The following is a 22,423-nucleotide window of genomic DNA, read 5'->3' as shown; positions in this document are numbered from 1 at the left end:
ATTCTAATAACTTGCATTAAAAGCTTTTAATTTTATGTAATCGGAGTAACAAATCGTCATACGGTCCACTTGTTTGAATTAGTCACCACTTTACCGCATATGTCGCATCTTCTTTCATTTCACTTAATTTCTCAAATGCATAAAATGATCATTTTACATATTACGAGCCGTTACCCGCGTCTTCGCTCGTGGTCAGAGGTCGGTGACAATAGTTGTTTTTATCTATATCTCGGGAATATTACTTTTTTCGGGATGAAAAGTACTTCACGTCTTTTTGTGTTCCCCTGACAACGTATGTACAAAATTGCACGATTATCTTGAAATTGTGTACGGTTTGGTAGTTTAAGCGTGAACGCGTAATAAACAAACAAACAATCTCAATTTCGTATTTATAATATAGTATTAGTCTATCATCATTATCATGAACCGATTATTATTATTATTAATTATATTAGTTAGGATAATAAATATAGTGCCTTATTTAAGGACACAATTAAATAACATTACAATGAAATCCGTCCGGAACCAACGCAACGGTGGCCTTAATCTTAATCTTAATATAAAATTTGGTGAAAATCGTTAAAGCCGTTTCAGGAGTACGGTAACTAACATTGTGGCACGAGAATTTATATATAAGATTTGCAAGATGTAACGAATGTTTTTGCTAAAATAACCTTGCAATCGGCAGAAAATAATATGCTTTAAACGCAACTTATTTTTATACGAAAGTTATTTTTAGCAACGAAAATTTTAATATTGACGGAAGTTGTTCAAAATCCAACATACAAGGATTATGTATATATATTTTCCAAAAAGGGAGAACGTAATAAACCCAGTACCTATAATAATCAATAAAGAACCTTGGTATTTGAAGTCAACTAGCCCTATATTACGAAACACTTCACATGTGTATGCGTACGTGGGTTTTAATTGTTTTTTACTATCCGAAAAGTAATTTTAATCACGTTTTAATTTTATTGTTGCTGTTATTAATATTTTTTTTTGTCATTCTTTAAAATAAGGTTAAAGGAAAAATGTGTTTGACTCGCATAGATTGTTGTATTGGTAGGATGTAAGGTAATATTAGGTAACCTAACACCAGACCTATATACCTAACAAAAATAGAAAGTTGATAGAACATGATCTTACTAGGTTTCACGGACGCACACCGACTACATATATATCGACAGGCCTAAAACCCTACGACTAAAGACATCATGCGAAGATCAAATCGAATAAGTCTGCATAACAGACATAAATTTCGTCAAAAGTTATGAAAAAGATTATACTCCTACACATAATAGCAAACATAAATATTTCCCACATTACCGGTTTTAACCTTTTTTTTTTGTTTACGAGGGGGAAACCTTCAAAAGGTATCTCGTGCCGTGGGAGCGACAGATGGTTATGTGGGATTCTTACCGCACTAAAACCCCCCCGGTGGCCGTACTCAGCGTTACAGAGGACATCGGGATCTCCTACGGAACGCAACCGGAGTACCCCGGTTTTAACCTAACCAGATAGTTAAAGTCAGGTTATTTCCCTCACTAGAACTAAATAAACTCAATAAATACAATATACTTGGAACATAATTAGTTAACATAATAACAACACTTTTCGTTGGAACATAATAAAAACACTTACTTTTTGCTAAGAAGTTATAGATTTATTTGCAAACATTGAAGATAATTTTTGACGTGACAACGTCTTAAATTAGGTTGCGGCTGGGAGTCACTTATGAAAAAGTGTAACGCCCGGTAACGTTACGATGAGTCACCGAACGAGAGAGAGGCCCGCCGAATGCCTTGCGTCTCTCTCCCACTCAACTATGATCGGTCTGCCGCGCGCGCAGCACTAGAGACTAAACAAAATATATTTCTATAGTTAAAATTTGTGCAATTCTTATTTTCATTCAATTCCTTGTTCCTATTGTGCAATTTAATTATATTCATATCAATAAATATTCTACCGAGAAAAAGACGTTGTCACGTAAAATCTTCGCCCGTAAAACCGACTTTACAGGCAACCATTTTTTCAGTCACGCTAACATAATATTTGAAGTCTGCGATATAAATAGTCTCCACAATTGTTTTCCATTCCATTGTTATCTTTTTTCCTTAAACCCAATGTAAATGTATGTTAGGTCTTAGATTTCCATCGGATCCGGTAGTCGCTAGAAGATTAAGACATTATTATTAAGATAAGTAAAGCTAAGATAGATATAAGATAACCAATAAACGGGCCTTTTAAAGGAAAACCTTTCAGGAACTTGTTTGTCTTATTTGTAGTTTTAAATATTAAAAAAAGCCTGAACTTTTCGCTACTCAAAGAAACGCTTCTCTAAGACCGCTACTTTATTGTCCCACAGCTGGCACGAGAATTTTGGCAGAATTAAAAGGCTTATCCGCATTTCACTGCTCAAATGGGACATGATAAATTTCATACAACATTTAGAATAGGACGACCCTAGTTTCTGCAATTATTGACACAATTATAGACATACAGGTTTTGTATTACAGATGTATTTAATCATGCTATCTAATTAAATGATTGTACTACGTGACAAATAAATTGTAAGAAAATACGTTGCATTTTATCATCGCATTTTAGGAAAAATACGACAGTGTACAAAAGTCAACGCTGGCTAAGCATTTATATAAACGAAAAGGTACTCTAACTCTATATTATATTTCGTACTCCAAAACTCTGTAGTTCATAACCCAAGGCAATTGATAGCAGGCAATTCATTCAGTGACCATACGATTTCACAACAACGCGTGTACAAACCAATTCAGCATCCCGCTCCGTCGAGATGCGTCTCGCTAATTGATCCCAATGAGGGGGAGTTAAGTGGTCGGACGGTTGAGGCTTTCGTGTTACGGACCATTGTTGTAATGTTTATATGATTAACAGTGAAAATTCATGAAGCCTTTTTTTTCGGGTATTTAAATGAGAACATTTTATCTCAAATTTCATATTTTACGCGGGAGCGATTTTTTTCTTAACAATGAAGAAAAACGCTTCACAAGTTTAAAATCTAAATACGTTACCGTGTGGATGAACACATTCGCTTTCGTAAAATTATTTCGATTATTGGGTTGGAACTAGGAGCTCTAAAATTTCTGTAGCCATAGGTTCCTTTCCTATTCCTATGCTATGCCATTTAGAGATTTCCACTAGACAATAGACAATACCAGGGATTCTTCTAATTTATTTTTGTTCGTGAGTGTTTTAAAAATATATTAATACGTCGATTACTACTGTAGTCCGTGTAATTAGATAATAACTTTAAAACGGGTTATCACTTTTAGATATTCAAATTCAAGGCAAACTAATAACCGCCTCTTTTACGATAAAACTTAAAATTGTGCTATTACAAAAAATTTGGTCATCATCACTTCCCTCCAAATCTCTCATACCTACATCATAATTGGCTGCTTCGCTATCTGCATTCATTACGCTAAATTAGAGTGTATACTACGAACAACGATAATTAATTATTATAACACCTACACGTATTGTTCACTTCCGTTTCTGTAAGTTTACTTTGATTATCAACTAATTATATTTTGTTTAATTCTACTAAACACATGAGATGTGAGCAATATGAGTCACATTGTTGATATTAATTGCTTTGTTTATGAGATATGTCAGCTTGTTGTCAGTGTGTGTGGTGTTTAGCGAATTGTCTTTGAAATCATAGCGCACCTGGTAAATGAAAATTGTTTCTATTGTAGTTATTTGCGCGACGCACAATCACGTATTTTGCAGGCAAATTATACCAAAAATAGTGGCTATAAGGGTTATCGCAAAAACACAAATATGCTGAACTCAGACATATTTTTTCATATGCGTAAATATAAATAGCGATATATGTCTGGGAATCGAACTGTGGAAACTGTGAAAACCCACAATGTCAAACCGAAATCATAATCATTACCGATGTCATATACAAAGTCCATTGTTTAAATATTTTTAAGACTGCTGGGCATAGGTTTCCAGCTAAAAGTAAGAAGGGGTAAAAATTCCATAGTATAAAAACACTACGATCAGGAAATAACAATAAGTCAAAACTGCGCAAACTCTTATCGCCACATAACACAACATGTTTACTAAAGCAATACTTCCTTTCAATAGCTAATTATCGTTACTCATAATAACTGATGGGCTAGAATATAGATGGAGCTAGGAAGTCACAAGTCCATTTGCATACGCCTTATATTTCACAATTGACGATTAAAACGAATGTGAATACATCTTGTTCCGATAAAGTTTACAATCGAAAATCGCAGTAAACCAATATATTTCCGGATTTGGTGCAATTTCACGTAACAACCATTGGTAAATACCGCGTATATGAAAAAAATAGCCGAAATGTGATTTCGCACCAGTGTACTCCTGAAGCTAAATTAAATCGCATCTGCTAAATTTTAGAATTATTCAAAACAAATATTTACGTTCTTATTCATAAAAAAATGCTTATAGAAGGTTTTAAGCACTCATTAGTTAAAGTGTTCAATAAGCTTATAAAGCGTTCTATAAAATTGCTTATTCATAAACGTTTCATAAACCTTCTATAACTAATGTGTCGTTAAAGTCAACTATAAATGAAAATGTTGCCATTAAAGTGAAGTTCGGCGAACAAATTGACGAATATCCATAGATAAACATCATTAAATGACATTATTTCGTACTAAAAAATATTCTGTCTTGACATTCTTGTCAATGGGTTGTCGATAAAACCAAATCACATGTCAGTGTCATTGTATTTGTAAATACCGCGAATTTAAAAATATTTTATTGTTAAAATGGGATGTGAAGCAAAAGTTGTTAAAAGATAAAGGAGTGAAAATTGGTTGGATATTAATGTTTTATGTAATATTGATATAATTATATAAAGTTAAATTCAATTAAGTTTCGTTTTGTAAACATTCGCAATATCTTATGGCAGTAAACTCTGTATTTCAGAAGGTGTACCAGGACCTCTGCGATCTAATTTACGATCATTACGTACGAGATCAATTATAAAATTTACTGTCGATTTATTAAAGACATAACGCTTCCTATAGTCTAATGAAAACAGATCACTCTTTGGTGCAATGTTCTTCGAAGTGGACGGTTTTCTAGATTTTTAATAATCTAAGCTTCGTAAAATTTGCATTGTAATTTAAAATAGTGATATAATAATGTTATTTATCGGGTATTAAAATAAATTATTTCAAGTTTGTATACAAAATGGACATTGACATAATTTATTAAAAACGTATTGTCAAATTAGGTTAGTAATCACGAATCAGCTGTTGAGAGTCGGCCATCTTTGCCTTATAGCACTGTTATAGTAGGGTTCTGGCCTCTATAAGTTATAGAAGGTTTATAGAACGGTTTAGTGCCTAAAATGCGTTTATGAATAACACTTTTTGACAATCGTACTATAGCAACGTTATAAGTGTGCTATAACTTTTTATGAATAAGACCGTTATACTTTTATTTTGCTTTACTGCGTAATAATCGGTTAGTGATTCCGGTTCCGAATACAATGTCAATACCGCGTATTCTTCGGTTTTGAGATCAGAACGTAATAGTGATAAATATATTGTTTCGCCTTCACACACCATAGGGAACGAGGGAGACAAATATAAATGCTATCTGGATTATATTTTTTATTGAATCAACAGATAGGTATATTGATACTGTATATGAAAGACTGACTTGCGAACCGGTCGATTGATAGTCTTTTTATCTTTCATGTCTAGGTCACGAACAAGGTTAGTACGATTGTTACTACAGCGACAAATCTACTAAATTTCGCACAGATTTAACAGTTTAGGTGCAAGTTGTTAACGTAATTTCTTTATTTGAGATCTATATTTTTTGGATAATCAATGTTTTTTCTTTATGCTTTTTTACTGTATTACAATATTAAATAATATACTTTTTTAATTCTACTATGTTTTACCTTCTTTATATAAAAATACTATAATCAGCCGATATAATGTTGACAACGGACAACCCTATAAGTCAGAAATAGTTGTGGTCGTTATGCCGTCGTGTGGTTCTATCACCTGTTTACACAAACGGATACATAATAATTATGAGTTATTGAACTCAGCGTAAAGAATTACTTTGATGGTTTATTATGCACTAGATAATATTGGAAACCTGTTTAGCGACAGATATCATATTCGAGACTGCTTAAAACTAATGTTGAAAGCATTTTTATACGATTACGTAGCGTTTTTGAAACGTCTCTACAAACTGGAAATGCTTGTACGTTGATCTCATAAAACAATAATATCTATGAGATAATCGTTTAGAGAATATCCGTCAAATCATTTTACACGCAGTTTCTAAGCGAAGTGTATTTATATTTTTATTCCACTAAGCCTAAGGTCACGTTATTTAGCGAGAGCTTTTTTGCCCGTTGAAATGTAATCTACATATTTCCTCCCGAATTACTGTTGATCCTACGTGTCTTTATGAGTTAAAACTACAGAATAGGTCATCTTATAAAATTCTCGTGTCACAATGTAGTTACCGTACTCCTCCGAAACGGCTTCACCGATTTTCACCAAATTTTATATGAATATTCATATGCATCTATTTTTCATACCCCTAAGTGATAAGGGTTATTCACCTTTATTTTTTTTTATTTACATGGTAACACGACGTTTGCCGGGTCAGCTAGTAGTAATATATATCATATCTATGATTATCTTATACAATTGTTAGAGAAAGATAGGTCTTTGCTATGCCAAGTCCGAGAAATAAAAAGGGTTCCAATTCTAATGTACATTTTTGAAAAAAATAAAAATTCCGCAGATAACCAAGCTCTATCTATTCGCACAATACGTAACACCTATCCCACCATTTTCAAATAAATTCTTTATTGGCACGAGCAATGCATAGTTATGAACTAATTTAGCCATAGGAACAAATTAAATCGCACATCTTGCCAAGGTATGCTGTTTACGTTTATGACAAATCGTATACTTTTGTTCAGCCAATACCTTAATAAGTCGTCCTGCTGGCTAACAATGCGTAGAATGACTGTATTCACAGAATTAAATGTAGATTTAAGCTTATATAATATGTGTCAGTAATGATAATGTGTGAATTCACACAGTTCAAAGCTGTCATCTAATTCAAATAAAACGCACGTGCCCGAAACGACATGTCGAAAGTGTTGAATTTCTACAGTAAGTGTAGTAAAATACACATATTTTACTGCGGGTGTTCCAACTTAGTCCTCGCAAGTAGCAACGAACCCTTTTCTTTTTTTTTTCGAGGGGGAAACCTTCAAAAGGTACCCGGTGCCGTGGGAGCGACACGGGGTTATATGGGACTTTTACCGCACTAAACTCCCCACTCCCCCCGATGACTGTCCTCGACGCTGCGTAGAGGACTCCGGGATCTCCAAAGGAACGCGACCGGACTCCTCTCAGCGCACTGTCCCGTCGGACCCCGCCAAGGTGAGTTCTGGTCCTGGTCGCGGAACTACAGGGACAAAGTAGCAACGAACCTGTGGCCGAATTGACGTAGGGATAATATCAGGAATTAATAACAGATGTCCATGTGCGGCAGTGGCTACTTACCATAAGGTGGAGTGTATGCCTGTATGCTACTTCCATATTATAAAAAAAAAAACTATCGATTAAGATCTATAGCTATTCGTTCCTCACTTCAATTCGCGACAGGCTAGTTATTTTCGTTTTTAATTGTAATCCAACATTCCGAACTGACCGCTATCCGGAAGATCGGGTTTAATTGCTACGGTTTAATCTCGGCAAATACTTTTTAAATTCTCCTTGAGCGTAACATTGGTTTTTAACTCGAAGCGTGCCATTTATACTATGCTGATTATACTGTTTTTAAAATATTATTGATTGCATTTTATGTACTTTATTAAAAATAAATGAATGGCTTACGGCTGTTGATAACTTTTCAGGTATTAGAGAAGTTCTACCAAAAATGGAAACAACTATCCCTAAAACATTTATTTTACTGTTGAACTTAGTCTTAGAATAGAGTATTTGTCGTAATCACTCTGCTAGTGCATACTTGTTGGTTGTTATGGAAGATTAAAAACTTCATAGCGAGATGTTACTTTCCATCACCTAGCTCAAATACCTTAGTAGTGGACACGATATCCGCGAAAATAGAGTGTTACGTCATTCTACGTAGATCTTCAAAAGAAATGCACACAGGTGCACGTAGGTAGCTAGCACAGTTGTTTTCTCACGATAAGATCATGAGTCACTAGCTCACGAATCGATGGCTGGGCGTGGGCAAGGTTAACTGATCTGCAGGGTTATTTATAAGGTCCACACTTCTTTATAATGTGTTTATATAGTTAAAGTGTCAAACGAGTTCACAGCCCATCTGGCGGTAAAAAAGTCACCGATATTCACAGACGTTTGAAGGATGTTGGAACCAATATGGTTTGATCGGGGAGATACGACCACCAAAGCTAACTCTAGCGTGAAACAGGTTACTGTCGTGCATGGAGGACATCTGTAACCAACTTAATATAGAACGGGGGTTCTACCTGAATGCTATCATAGATACGTTGCCACTCTTCGTTACCACTAAGATGGTCACTTCATAATTAGTCGGCGTCCATACTATTCCATCGAAACGCAAGACTTGCTTTATGCTAGAAATAAGGTTGACGGTACTATCTCTCCGGTACAATCCTGTTCTACATCCTATCATCATTAAAGCCACGTGGATCGTAAAGAATATTAAAATATCGGACATATAACACAGTTCATCTGCTTTATCATATCCCCGTACATTAAATCGTAACTGCAACAGGTTTGTCCGCAAACAATTAGCAGTTACATATCAAGACTGAGATATTATCAGGCGGTGAATACAATGCATAATTAAACCTCGTATTTAATAGGACACGACAATCTCACGTACCTACTTATTTTATATACTCCTCAGCCTGTGTATGCATTGATTGTATATAATTTAAAAATACACAAAATGGGCTACTAGCTACAAGATAATGAAATTGGCCGGCGAAAATAAAAGTCGTCAAGGAAGAAACACCAATAGTCACTGAAATTTGATAACGAAAAAGAAACAAAATGGGCTGATTCGAAGTTTGCCCTGTACCCGCTTCGTATCATGGGGCAAACTGAAAACCAGAGCTGTGGGTAGGTGTTTTTAACCGCTCATGGCATAATTCTGAGTTTGCTTCCTTTCGCGATTGTTGCAGCGCATAGTATTTTAATAGCACTAGGTAATTATAACCTTCTTTGTTTTGTTTATTGCCTTTGTTTGTTTTGTTAACGCTTTTTTATTTTATTTCTATTATTATTTTTGTGTTTTTTTTTGTGTTTTTTTTCTTATTTTATTCTTACTTCTTATTTTTCTTTTGATTTTTTTTTAGTATACTTAGTTTTAAAAATTGTAATGTGTGCTGCATTATTATTATTATTATTATTTATAAGTAAGGCGGGTGAGCATTTATTTCTACGAAGGTAAGCGGGCCGCAAGGAGAGCGTCGCAGGACCTGGCTTGCCGGCCGCTGCCCTACAAGATTTTATATTTCTTGGAAAATTGGAACTATTTAAGTCAAGAATGTATAGGCACCTTCTAGACAATTGCAATATAGACCGCATCCAACTCGCCATCAGATGAGGTTGAAACTAAATACAAGCATATCTATTAATAAAAAAAATATATATTTTATCATATTTTTCGGGTAAATCTCCTATGCCATTTCTAGTAAAGTCCTGTTAAAATCTGTTCAACCATTTCAAATGGTAGTCGCTAAAAAAACTTTTTAAATCACGAATATAATAAAGTTTTACATAATTCTTTCGTTGTTACTATATATAGATTGTTTATATATTTTAAGAAACAAGAATCTACAGTTTATAATAATAGCACTAATGATTCTTCTTTCAGCAAAATAGCCTATGACAGCATGATTCACCGCTGGCCTACACGTGTTTCAATTTTCGTCTATGAATCTCATAAATCTACTAGTGGGTCTAGTGGGAACTGGGAATCCTGGGAACTAAAATTTGTACCCAGCAATATTGTTTTATGTCGCGTGTCGGAGTGGTCACTATACCGGTCTGTCACGCGGAGGATTCTGGGTTCTATCCCCGGTCAGATAGATAACTGAATGATAAATTTTGATTTCTGGTATATAAGCCTATAATTGGCTTACATACATAGAACAGTTATATATGTATAATACTATTGTTTATAAGTTTTGTTTGTTAAGCTGTTGGCGTGGTAAAATAAATAAATAAATAAGCCTAGTGTGGGGCTGTGATTGCAGAAAGATTTAATCTCCGAAGTATGAATTCCACATTAGGTATATATTTTAATTCATAATTTCTTTCTATAACATAAAAGTATGTTTGAGTTATGTGAATAACTACATAGTGAAATATACACATTACTAACTAATCGCGGTACTTATAGACTTGCAGTAGAGATTACATTGCTATTAAATCAATAGTAGACCTTGAAATATTCTATGGGATTACATAAAATACTGCGAAAAAAAGTAATTTTCATATCGCTATTCTACACAACTGTGTGATTTTAATTCAGCCTTAATCGGCAGAACAACCATATGTGTAGCGATAACATTGTTTGAAAACCGTATGATTTCATACGTTCATACACCGCGATACATGGTATTTGCGGAACAAGAAAATGAACCATGACCCATATTGTAATATACTAATTCTGATAATAATAAAGTCCTTTTTACAATAATTTCAAATATCCAACAATATACATATTGTACCCATAAATATGACGTACGTCTCTACGTGAACTCTGAATGCGCCAATCTTAATTACTAATCAACGAATGGAATTTTACCCATACGATAGTGATAAGTATGAACTCGCTCCCATAGAAATACTTGATACAATTCGAAGAATATTTACGTATCTAGTCCTAGACAAAAGTAAATCTAAATTAAAAATAAAACAAATCTTCCTCCAACTCCATAGATAGTCCTCCAAAAATACTTAAAATAGACGAAACTACTTAAAAACCATAAAACATCGATTATAGTAACGAATAATGTCGAAAAATTAACATAAAACTCAACGAACTCAAAATAGAAACAGCCTGGCGAATTATCATTGACATTGAACCTCAACTATCGTGCAAGAAACATAGAAAATAGACGCCAAAGCTCACCCCAGTTAATGGTAGCTCCACACGTTACATCTACGCTAACTATTTACGCCAGTCATCCATAATCAATCTATCCAATGTTTGGCTCATGAAAGATTGACAATTTTTTTTTTTATAATATAAGAGTAGCAGACGAGCATGCAGTCCACCTGATGGTAAGTGGCTACTGGCGCCCATGGACATCTCTAATCAACCCCAGATAGGATTAGATATTCCTACCTGAGGTCGGCCACAGATGCGCCGCTACCCCAGAGGACTAAGCTGGAACACCTCGGAAAAGTCTGTCTCCCTTACCACAACCTTACCCTTCAAACCGGAACACAGCAGCGCTTAACACTGCTGTTATTAGGTAGAAATAGGTGTGGCGGTGGTGCCGCCGGAGTCGAACCACAAAGGGTTCTACCACCTTCTAAATTGACAATATCTACACGATTATAGTCGATCTATCGATTGAAGGTTTAAGTTTCCTATGAACGATGGTTCGGTTGCAAATTGTGTGTTTTACCCAGTCGAACGAAACTGAAATCCTACCGATTTCATTTTATATCCGATACTATTGATATTTTGGACTACGTTAACAAATTTTAGTCGTGTCATTTGGATGACAACATTCATCAACTACTCAACTCGTCCTTGGATGCCGGCTGCCACGAGTCTGCTATGAATGAGGTTTATTTATAGTTAGAGCTGTCATTTAAGGCAAATGTTATTCTATTTAAATGTATATTTAAAAGAGAATAAGTCTTCCTTCTAAGAACACACTACGCGATATTTTCCTTCCTATAAACATAATTAAGCTCAAAAAGCCAACGTTAGGTCATCATTCTGTTTATAGATGGGTCCTTTTGCCACAAGCGTCTTCAAAAATATTTAATATGATTTTCCTATGCCACCAATTTTATATCGGGTCCTTCTCATTCTGACAGGAGACCCGTGCCCAGTAGTGGGACAGTCATAGGGTTGAGGATGATGAGGATCAATTTTTCGCTAATATGTCTTAACGTGTGTATCAACCTTAATACGTTCACCCGATCACACCACATGCCAACGGGAACGTCGCGAACGAGATGATTGGGCACAATCGGGCTTCACGGAGGCGGAGCGTATCGTCACAAATCACTCGTATGCAACGTAAATAAACACTTGTTGGCCTAAGACCGAATTCGGCTGCACTTATAAGACTTTATGCACTGATAACTCTCACGAATGCATTATTAAACCATGTGACTCACTGATCTTGGAGACGAAAACAACACGAATTCAAAAACAATCACGTTATTAATAGTCTTCCGGAGATCATTGCAAAACAATTTTACATTATTCTGCGTTAAAAATTAGTCAATGTTTCACCCTGTGAAATCTATCTTTTTGTAGTCTTTTTTAATAAAATCGGAGAATCTTTTGAAACGTATCCGTAAAATTTACCATATGGGCATAGAAAATGACATTTATTTTGAACAGACCGACAGACAAATAATTAGGAGAATATATAAACACAGATCTTCATATGTCACCGGATAACACGTAGACGTCTCCACGTGGCCCACGTGTTCCAAACTCCACTCAAGTCGGTTGTACAACAAATCGCGATGAGAATGTACGGTATCGTGTTCTAAAATTGTTGGGATGTGAACATCTCGCCGCTCCCGCCCGTCTGTCATTGATAGCTGAACTATTTGATGAGTCACGCGACCGTCTACCGCGAAAACGGGCAGCCCGTGACGTACTTCTAAACTGATCGCCTGACACATTTGCCAGCACACATTCGGTGTGAAACTGGATTAATCGAACCGTTGCTACCGGATATATCTCCCGTGTAAACGACTTGGCTAAACATTTTAGATCTTGTTGCCACGTTTTGGATTTCTGGGACGCGGTCTTAATTACGCTTCAAAGTTCATCTATCATAATATTTACTAATATCTAGACTATAGCAATTATAAAAATAGGTGAATTAAAACGGGCGTTTTTGTTGCCAGGAAAAAGAAAACCAGATCTCAAATCTTTGACTGCTTGTACGCTACACTGTTCAGATATCGAGAGATACAATCCAGGTACATTCAAAGAGTTCTTCTAATAGCAACATCTTGGGAGAAACAAGCCATTTGGAGGGGATTAAAGGTTAGATTGCAAGGCTTAAAACAACAGTGATAAAAAAGAAAGATAACAAGAAAAATATCACCAAAATTTCGAAGACATTCAAGAAAACTGCCCAAGAACGATCATTCATCTCCCTGTTCAGTACGTCTAATCGTGTTTATATAACAACCATACGGTGAGTTTGTTGTAAGATATTAACATACCCGTTATATCAAGTTCACATCAATGCCAGGTGACTCAAACACGGCACATAACAGACTTCTCTCTCCATGACACACTTATAACCATAACAAGAATGAACTAATTCAAAGCAGATATCGGTAGAAGAAATTTTAATTGGATTTAAATGTGTTTTACTTTTTTTCTATATTTTAACCGACTTTCAAAAGAAGAGAGATTATTGTTTGTCTAAATCGTGAGGATATTTTTTTTTTGGAACATATCCTACATTCATTTACCAAGAATGTGCGAAATCTACCTTATAAGCTAGTTGTGTTTTAACATACCTTTAATGCAATTGAAGTAGAAAATGACTATGTAACCCATCTGATGATATGCGGCTACGACATATGAACATCCGTCAATCCCAAACAGATTGGATTTCTTCCTGAACCCGGTAAGAGATGCGATCCTAAACGTGAGAACAAAGTGAAAATAAACTCGTGTGAAGTTTTAACCTTATCGTTTAAACCAAAATGAAGCGCTTGAGACTGCTGCTCAAAAATAAACATACGTAAAAAAATCAATACATACAACGGAACACAGAACCTTCACTTTTTTCGAAATCGATAACAATAGCTACCAAAGTAAGCTAAGTGTAGCCCCAGACCCTCGGCCTTTAGAAACCGACTCAAAAAATTAACAATCAAACCAAGACCGAAATTTTGTACTTTACTGTGAACATCAAAAACCACCATAGTGTTGTGTACAGTTTCGTTCACGGTACACAGAACACGTGTCGAGCTGAACGTCAAAGAGGCGAGCAGCATGTTGGGAACTCAACAGGTGCGAGAGATCACGAGTGCTATTTCACGAGGGTCTAAGGGCGCTTTTCCTACCGATCGTGTTTATTTCCGCACGCGTTGGGAACGCCACACGCACACATGTCACTTTCATCCTAATGTTTCATGTGCACATGTACATTAGTAGTGAGAAGATTACGACTCATGTGAGCGGGAAAAGCGCTTTTACTATCCGACAGTAGTGTATAAAAATGCACCATAAGTACCCTTGCTAGATCCACATTTCACTTCATTAATTTTTATTTAATTTAATTGTAATGTACAAATGAGAAACGTCAAACGATTCAAACAGCACGTCGGGAACTCGGGACAGGTGACAGGTGCGAAAGATCACGAGTGCTTTTTGGCGGCACTCCAGTGTGCACACAAGTTAACACTTGACATTTATTGGCTTGGATTAAACGCCGAAAACAACTACTGTACGATTGAAGATAATATGATACCCACTATTGTCATGGTAATGTCCAGCATTCGTAGTGGAGATAGAACAGCTCATTAGACATTATTTTATCACTTAATTCAACTGTGAGCTGAAATATCGTGAGAAAATCTTTATGCCTCATTTTTCTCTGAAGGCAGGTAGGTTTAGGTAGGTAAGCTTAGTTCAAAGCATAAACGCCAAAACATCAAACGAGGGTCTAAGGGCGCTTTTCCTACCGAGCGTGTTTATTTCCGCACGCGTTGGGGACGCCACACGCACACATGCAACTTACATCCTAATGTTTCATATGCACATGCACACTAGTCCTTTATTTATTTTTTATTTTTTCTCGAGGGGGAAACCTTCAAAAGGTACCCGGTGCCGTGGGAGCGACACGGGGTTATGTGGGACTTTTACCGCACTAAAAACCCCCCGGTGGCCGTCCTCACCGCTGCGTAGAGGACTCCGGGATCTCCAAAGGAACGCGACCGGAGTCCTCTCAGCGCACTGCCCCGTCGGGCTCCGCCCAGGTGACTTTGTATCACCACACCGTCTGGTGTATACGACGGAATGCGACCACACATACCGCTGTCCTTCCCGGGGTCGCTAGCCGGGCAATTTGAGCTCCCACTCTTGCCGCCCGCAACCCCGAGAGCCCCTTTTAGTCGCCTTTTACGACAGGCAGGGGATACTATAGCCCTATTCTGGTCCCGGAACTACAGGGACAATGCACACTAGTCCTGAGAAGATTACAACTCATGTGAGCGTGGTAATAGTAAACACGCGCGACAGGAAAAACATTTTCACATTTAAAAAATGCACTTTAAGTACCCTTGCTAGACCCACACATTTCACTTCATTAATTTTCATTTAATTTAATTGTAATTTACAAATGAGAAACGTCAAACGATTCAAACAGCACGTCGGGAACTCGGGACAGGTGACAGGTGCGAGAGATCACGAGTGCTATTTGGCGGCACTCCAGTGTGCACACAAGTTAACACTTGACATTTATTGGCTTGGATTTAAAAGAAAACGATTGCGTTTGTTGTCCGCGACATCAAGAAGTTCACTGTTGTTAGAATTTTGTCAGATACATGTTCAGTCATAACATTTCAATGTTGTTATGAAATTGTGAAAACTTTTTAAGTATTAAAGATAGCCGACGCGTTTGTATTATTAAAAGTACGTAAGTGACGGTAATGAAACGTTTAACAATTCAATTTTTTGCCTAGCAAAACAACTGATTATTCCAAAATTCACGATATATCATTATTTGCACAGAAAATCTAAAAACCGGCTTTTTATTTTGGGAATAATCGAACAATCGTAACTGGATTTCCACGAGAAGCGTACACCAATAAACTAACGACACGATCTAGATTTTGTTCGAAAAAAAATCTTGCTATACCTAGGAGTAAAGCTATTCTATACATGGCATTACAAATTGTCCACTATCAAGGCACACAGTACCCGTGCCGAATGATGTATTGCTCGATTGTTCGACGACGCAGCCTTCACTACTCTCGATATGAAGTCGTACAAATGTTGTTATATGACATTTATAGTCTACCATTACTTATATAGTACAAGTAGCCTCTCATATCTACATATCAAATATTATATGCGCCTCGACTTTATTAAACCATCATAATTTAGGACAGTTGTTTCTTATTCTAAATAAATTACTTATTGCAATAAAATGTAATAAAACTAAGTCTTACACTGTGATGTAAGTATTCATTAAAACTTCTAAAACCTGAAAATCTGATGAAATTCCGTATAAATATGTGTAACCTAAACCTCTTTCAATCTTTGAGTTTAATTTATATATAAAATTCTCGTGTCATAATGTTAGTTACCGAAATTCTCCGAAATGGCTTTACCGATTTTCACCAAATTTTATATGCATATTCAGTAGGCCTGAGAATCGGCTACTATTTATTTTTCATACCCCTAACTGATAAGGGCTAAGTGATAACATTTTTTTATTTATATGGCAACACAATGATTGCCGGCTTAGCTAGTAATATATAAAATATTACAATTAACAGAAAGATATTGAATAGTATAGTACAAGTATCTACATATCAAATATTATATGCGACGCCACTTTATATTGTTTAAACCAATATCTTTACATTATTTACTTATTAAAAAAATTGGAATGTTTAAAAACAAAAAAACATTAAGGGTTATATATTTAATCTAATGATCCTATATGTAACCCTAGTCAATTTGGTTATAGAGATAATATTGAGAAAGTTTGGCTGGATAAATTATGATCTCACTGAATCACTAACAATTTTATGAACAACTAAATGAAAAAGCAAATTAAAAATATCATCACAGTGATAACAATTCTCAGGAATGAATAAGTGTGAAAAAACATTTTTAAAATATCTATTGTAAATCCACAAAACATTTTGGCAATGAAAAGAGGATGCACAATGCCTCTTAATTTGTGTGAACCATTCAAGGCCCCAAAAATGTACATCCTCTAAATGTACTTGCTCATTTCGCGATGAGGTAAAATCCTTCAAATATGAATGAACTTTTCTCCAATTGAAACTCTGTAACAGGCTTGATTTAAAGTTACAGTGAGTTGCATCCTTTACTTTATGGCATTGCTAAAATTTAAAATTTTAACTGGAATTTATTTGCATCATAGGTTTTGCATAAATGGTTATTTGTAATTTGCAAAATATTTTTTCCCCAAGTTAAAATCTGTACTTGGTTAATGATTAAGTTTGCAAAATAATTCACATAATAATATTTAATGTTCCCTCCTGTATAAAAGTACAATTTATTTTTAAGCTTAAATATCTATATTTACAGCAAAGTCATTTATTGTGCATACAAAAACATGAGTATTATTATTGAAGTGACTACAATACTAGATAAAAATAACAATATGAATATTATGCATTGGAATTATTACTATATACCTAAGTATTTATACATTGAAGAGCTCATTGTCTTATCATCAATAAGATAGTGATGTATTTAATTTATATTATATTGCTTATAATGCATATTTTACCACGCTTTTATTAGTTTGACTTGTATGTATGTATGTAATGGAATCTATGAACTCAATTCCTACCCACTTTGAATATTCCGATTAATTAAAAATTTTGAACAATTATCAAGGACTGATGACAATACACAATTTTAATAATTTTATCCCATTCTCCTCATCAGGATCATCAGGAATCAGGAATTAACGATTTTCCTTGATCAATCTCAGTGGTTTTTAGTTTTTAAACTATAATTATTATTGATTCTATAATTATGATAACACTAGTTTTTGCCCGCGGCTTCGCCCGCGTTTAAAACAAAATAATATGACATACTATGTCCTTTCTCGGGTCTCAGACTATCTTTGTACAAAATTTTATTAAAATCGGTTCAGTGGTTTAGATGTGAAGAAAAGACAACCAGACAGACAGACAGACAGAGTTACTTTCGGATTTATAATATTAGTAAGGATAAACTGTAGCAAAGTATCTAAAGGTGTTGAAATAGTCAAGTTTCAAATAAGTTACTGTATTTTTACAAATGTACACCGGTAATCAACCCTAGATAGGATTAGACACCCTTCAAACCAGAACACAGTAGCTCTAAACCCTACTGTACACAGAAATAGGTGGCAGTGATGCTTCCAGATTCAAACCACTTTCAAAACAACTTAATGAGAATTCATTATATATATATTATCTATATGCTTTTCTAGTATTTAATTATCTTATTGCTGCTAATGTTTTATTTTGAGAAAGTATATTTGATATAGAACTGCATCATTTAATAGTATAGATAAATATATTTAACTAACTTAGACGAAAAAATATATCACATACTAGAGAACAAAACAAATGAACTGTAAAAAGATTAAAATGTTCTCTAAATTCAGAAATTTCTTGATTCATGCACTAAAGTACTGAAAAATAGACATGTTAAGCTGATAAAAAGTTGAAATTTAAAATATCAACCTGATCCAATTTCAAGCCAAAACTTCAAAAATTTTACCAACCCCAAGTTAGTAGTTCCCAGAAGATATAACTAAACATCAGTGTAAAAAACTAAAAATTCTATTGCACAGTTGCATTAGATTTATGATGGAATAAAACATGGGTTTAATGGATGTTTTTGATGTACACTTTTTGTAAGCTTTCTTATGTAGCTACGTGGTCATCACATCTGTTATAGATTCGGGAGGCCATCTTAGAGCAGCCATTAGTTCAGTGAAACAATAAAAATTGTTATTGTTAAGTGTAACTAGCATATGGTGCCAGTATAAATATAATTAAAACTAGTAAGTACTGGACTATAGGTTTTTGAGATATAACTTTTTATCTAAATATGTCCAAGGATGTATATTGTCTGGAGCTAATATTTAGACCTAAGTATACATATTTTTTATGCAACAGCAGAAGTAGCTTGAATTTCTTCTCATTTTAATATACATTGCAGCTTATGCAAAATGGTCAATTGCTAGAAAAATGGGTGACTTGTGAATAAATAATAATGCATTCTTAAATTCAACTTGCTTTTCATTTTCATGACATAAGTGGAATGATAAACATATCATGCACAGTATGAGCACTGTTGCTATGAGGATGAGTTTCATATTATAACTTATTTAGTTAAACTGTAGTATATAATTAATATCAAATGGACATTTAGGAAATTTTTAATTTACAAGTCATTCAATGATATTTTCATAGGCTATTATATTTCTAGGGCAATTTTTTATGAGACATTGGTACCAGGAGTATAGTATTGCAGTTAAAAGGTAATAGATGTACACTAAATGTTCAATTTTAATTACAGTATTTATGCCACAGTCATGAGTAAATTCTTCATTTCAAATCCTACAATTTTTTGTTGCCTAAACTGTGACTCAAGCTTATATATCTCTGTTTATACACAGATTTCTGTAAAATGTATAAGTATTATAATACGCGTGAGACTTGGCAAGTTTAAAGCAAAACTACTCAATGTCCCTAATAAGGCAAACAACAGATGTTTTTCAAGCGGCAAATATAACCTTTGCGATCGTAATTTATATATAATAAGATATTAATGTCGTAATTGTTCACGAAACGTCTCATACCCGTGCGCTGAAGGACGGAACAGGTGTCACAAACAGATGATCGTAGCTACTTACTTAGTTCGTTTGTAGCGGTCACGGCGGCATCGTTCACGAAGGACCCGCTTCTAACCACCGGGCCCCACTGCCGTCTACCCTCTCTAGACTCTGTCCTCTCTCCATCATCCGCTTTACACAAATGAAAAGCAAGTACGCACCAATATAAAACAAAACCGATACGCATCGTGATCTCCTAATGACACTTAATAAAAGAATTACCGCACGATACAAAACAACACTACATCGACACCACACACTATACACATCCTAATATTCGCTAGGCATGAAATTCACGGGTTTTACGGCCACATCGCACGCTCAAACATAAAACTACTACGATAGGTACAGACTTTTTATCACAGCACAGTAGGAAAAAAATTGTAAGGTCGTCGCTCGTCGTCTCGTCAAGAATCTGACGTAGCGTTTTTATTCTGGTAACATTTTTTGTTAACACAGACTATAAATGAATTTTAATCTGTTAAATAGTTTTTAAAATATTTGTCGTCCTCAAATTAAAATTGTGTAACATCTTGAAATAATAAAATTATAATGAAATAAAATTAACATATGTTAAAATTTAAAACATTAAGGTGGAAGTAGATTTACGACGTGACCATACTTGTATTGTACAACAGATTTCAAGTAACTAGCATCCTTAGATCTGAGATCGATTAATCGAAGAATCGATCTTTGCACCAAAACTTCGATTATTTTAATCGACCTTATCTCCTAGAAATCGAAATTCGATGTTTTCGAAGTTGATTGAATATTAAAAAAATGTGTTATAAACATTTTTTTGCTGAGGCATACGTATTTCGGTGTCATTTTTTTACGCACCGATTTAACTCACTTCGATGGGAATCGATTCAATAATCAATCTTTCTAGCAAAGAATCCCTAAAAGTAATTGACACATGGAAAAATTCTTCTTCTACTTTTTCAAAGAATTCACGATTGAAACAAGGTATTTTAAAATGTTATTAAATTATATAACAATAAAGTGCTGACCATCTGTTATAACTTTTATTGGTTTCTCATACAATATAGTGTTAACGTAATTAATTACTGCGGAATAATGAAAAAAGTAATTATTTTGAGCTATTTGAATTTTAAATAAATTAATTTGAAATAAATTAAGTTGTATTTTTTGCAAAAAAATAATATACGATGTCGTTATTTTATCTGTTGGTAATGTTTATTCAGGAAATCATTACTGTGACGTCTTATGACGTTATGTTACCAAAATATTTGTCAAGTGACCTTGCCAGTTTGTAAACAATACTATAGAATCAAGATATTGAAGAAAATCATTATTTTTCTCTAAACTTTGTTACTTGTTTACTTGTTTTTTACGGTCGTGAGTGCTCTAATTCAAGATGAATATCGATTTCGAGACTATGGCAGTGTTAGAAGAGGAGTCTCAAAATGTAAGTGATTTATTTCCTTTGTCAAACTTGTTTATCATGTATTTTGCTATTAATTTGCAATATTTTAGCAAGGTTGTGTATATATAATGCTAGAAATTTTCTAGAGGATGGGTGTTTTATTGAATTTTGTGAGAAAATTTGTTTCTGGATTCACTTCCTTGTTTGTCTTATCTTGACACAATTTTCATTACTTCTAATTTCCGTCCGAGGCCTTGCTATATGTACCTATTATTGCACAACAAGATGAAGATTGTCATCATGGCTGAATAAAATTGAGATCAATAAGGAAAAAATAAACAAAAATGTCTTATAAGATTTTGACTAGAAAAATCTTTATAGGAAATCTAGTCTATGTGTTATGCAAATAAAAAGTATATTTTTAGGTTTATTGTGTTTCTAAATTTGCTTCAATTCTTTAATTTTGGAAGACAAAGCAGAATATAGAATTGAAGATGATTCTTATTATCTTAAAATTCCATAATAGTAAAAGAATCAATATTTAATTGTATTCGGTAATACAGCTGATTAGTCTATGTTTTAATAATGATGCTTAATCGGTTTTGATTGAGGATGTTACTCTTTATCATGTCATAAAGGGAATCTCTTTGAGAAGGAATGGGAGGGAATGTCTTTTGAGAATCCTGTTGTGTTGACCCATATTTTTAAAGTTTACACCATTTACTTGCTCAAGCAAATTGTGACATGAAACTAAAAATTTGTGGTGTTCACACTTTCTGAGAACATGAATACCTCTTATTGTACAATTAGAGATTGATAATTAATTAATACAGGAATGTTGTTATGTCGAGTCAAATATTTAAATATATAAGTACTTGTTCTTAGAATTAAATTACCAAAAAATTATCAATTTCATATACTAATATTAAAATACAATATAAAATATAATTTTGAAGATAAATAGCAAATTGTAAAGTAAAATATTGTGGTATGAAACATTTTAAATAGTAAAAAAACAATGATAAATAGTTTTCAATAGAAATTACAGTTAAATTGCAGAAATGTGCAATATGTGGTTATAAATATAGTTCCTCAAATTGTTCTAATCCAAAGTGCTTGTAACTATATTTTGATGGGCGACCCTTCTGCATGAATAATTTAAA

At 34.3% G+C, this 22,423-nt stretch overlaps 2 protein-coding genes across 3 annotated transcripts in view; one reads left to right on the top strand and one right to left on the bottom strand.

Annotated features, from left to right (window-relative positions):
- Positions 1-20,293, bottom strand: part of Stim (stromal interaction molecule) — a 67,199-nt gene extending 46,906 nt beyond the window's left edge. For both annotated transcript variants that reach the window (XM_073089438.1, XM_073089439.1), the window contains exon 1: positions 19,895-20,293. In XM_073089438.1, coding sequence (XP_072945539.1) covers positions 19,895-20,060 — 166 coding nt within the window. In that variant the 5' untranslated portion in view covers positions 20,061-20,293. The remainder of the gene's footprint in view (positions 1-19,894) is intronic.
- Positions 20,294-21,151: 858 nt separating this feature from the next.
- Positions 21,152-22,423, top strand: part of REPTOR-BP (REPTOR-binding partner) — a 69,664-nt gene continuing 68,392 nt past the window's right edge. Inside the window, exon 1 of the mRNA XM_073089367.1 lies at positions 21,152-21,302. Within this exon, the coding sequence (XP_072945468.1) occupies positions 21,252-21,302 (51 nt within the window). The 5' untranslated portion in view covers positions 21,152-21,251. The remainder of the gene's footprint in view (positions 21,303-22,423) is intronic.

This window comes from Epargyreus clarus, unplaced genomic scaffold (assembly GCF_041222505.1).
Source record: "Epargyreus clarus isolate Ecla_fem2 unplaced genomic scaffold, WU_Ecla_fem_2.2 ptg000029l, whole genome shotgun sequence".
NCBI classification, from domain to species: domain Eukaryota; kingdom Metazoa; phylum Arthropoda; class Insecta; order Lepidoptera; family Hesperiidae; genus Epargyreus; species Epargyreus clarus.
Note: the sequence above shows the minus strand (reverse complement) of the source record. Positions and strands in the feature narration are given on the sequence as shown.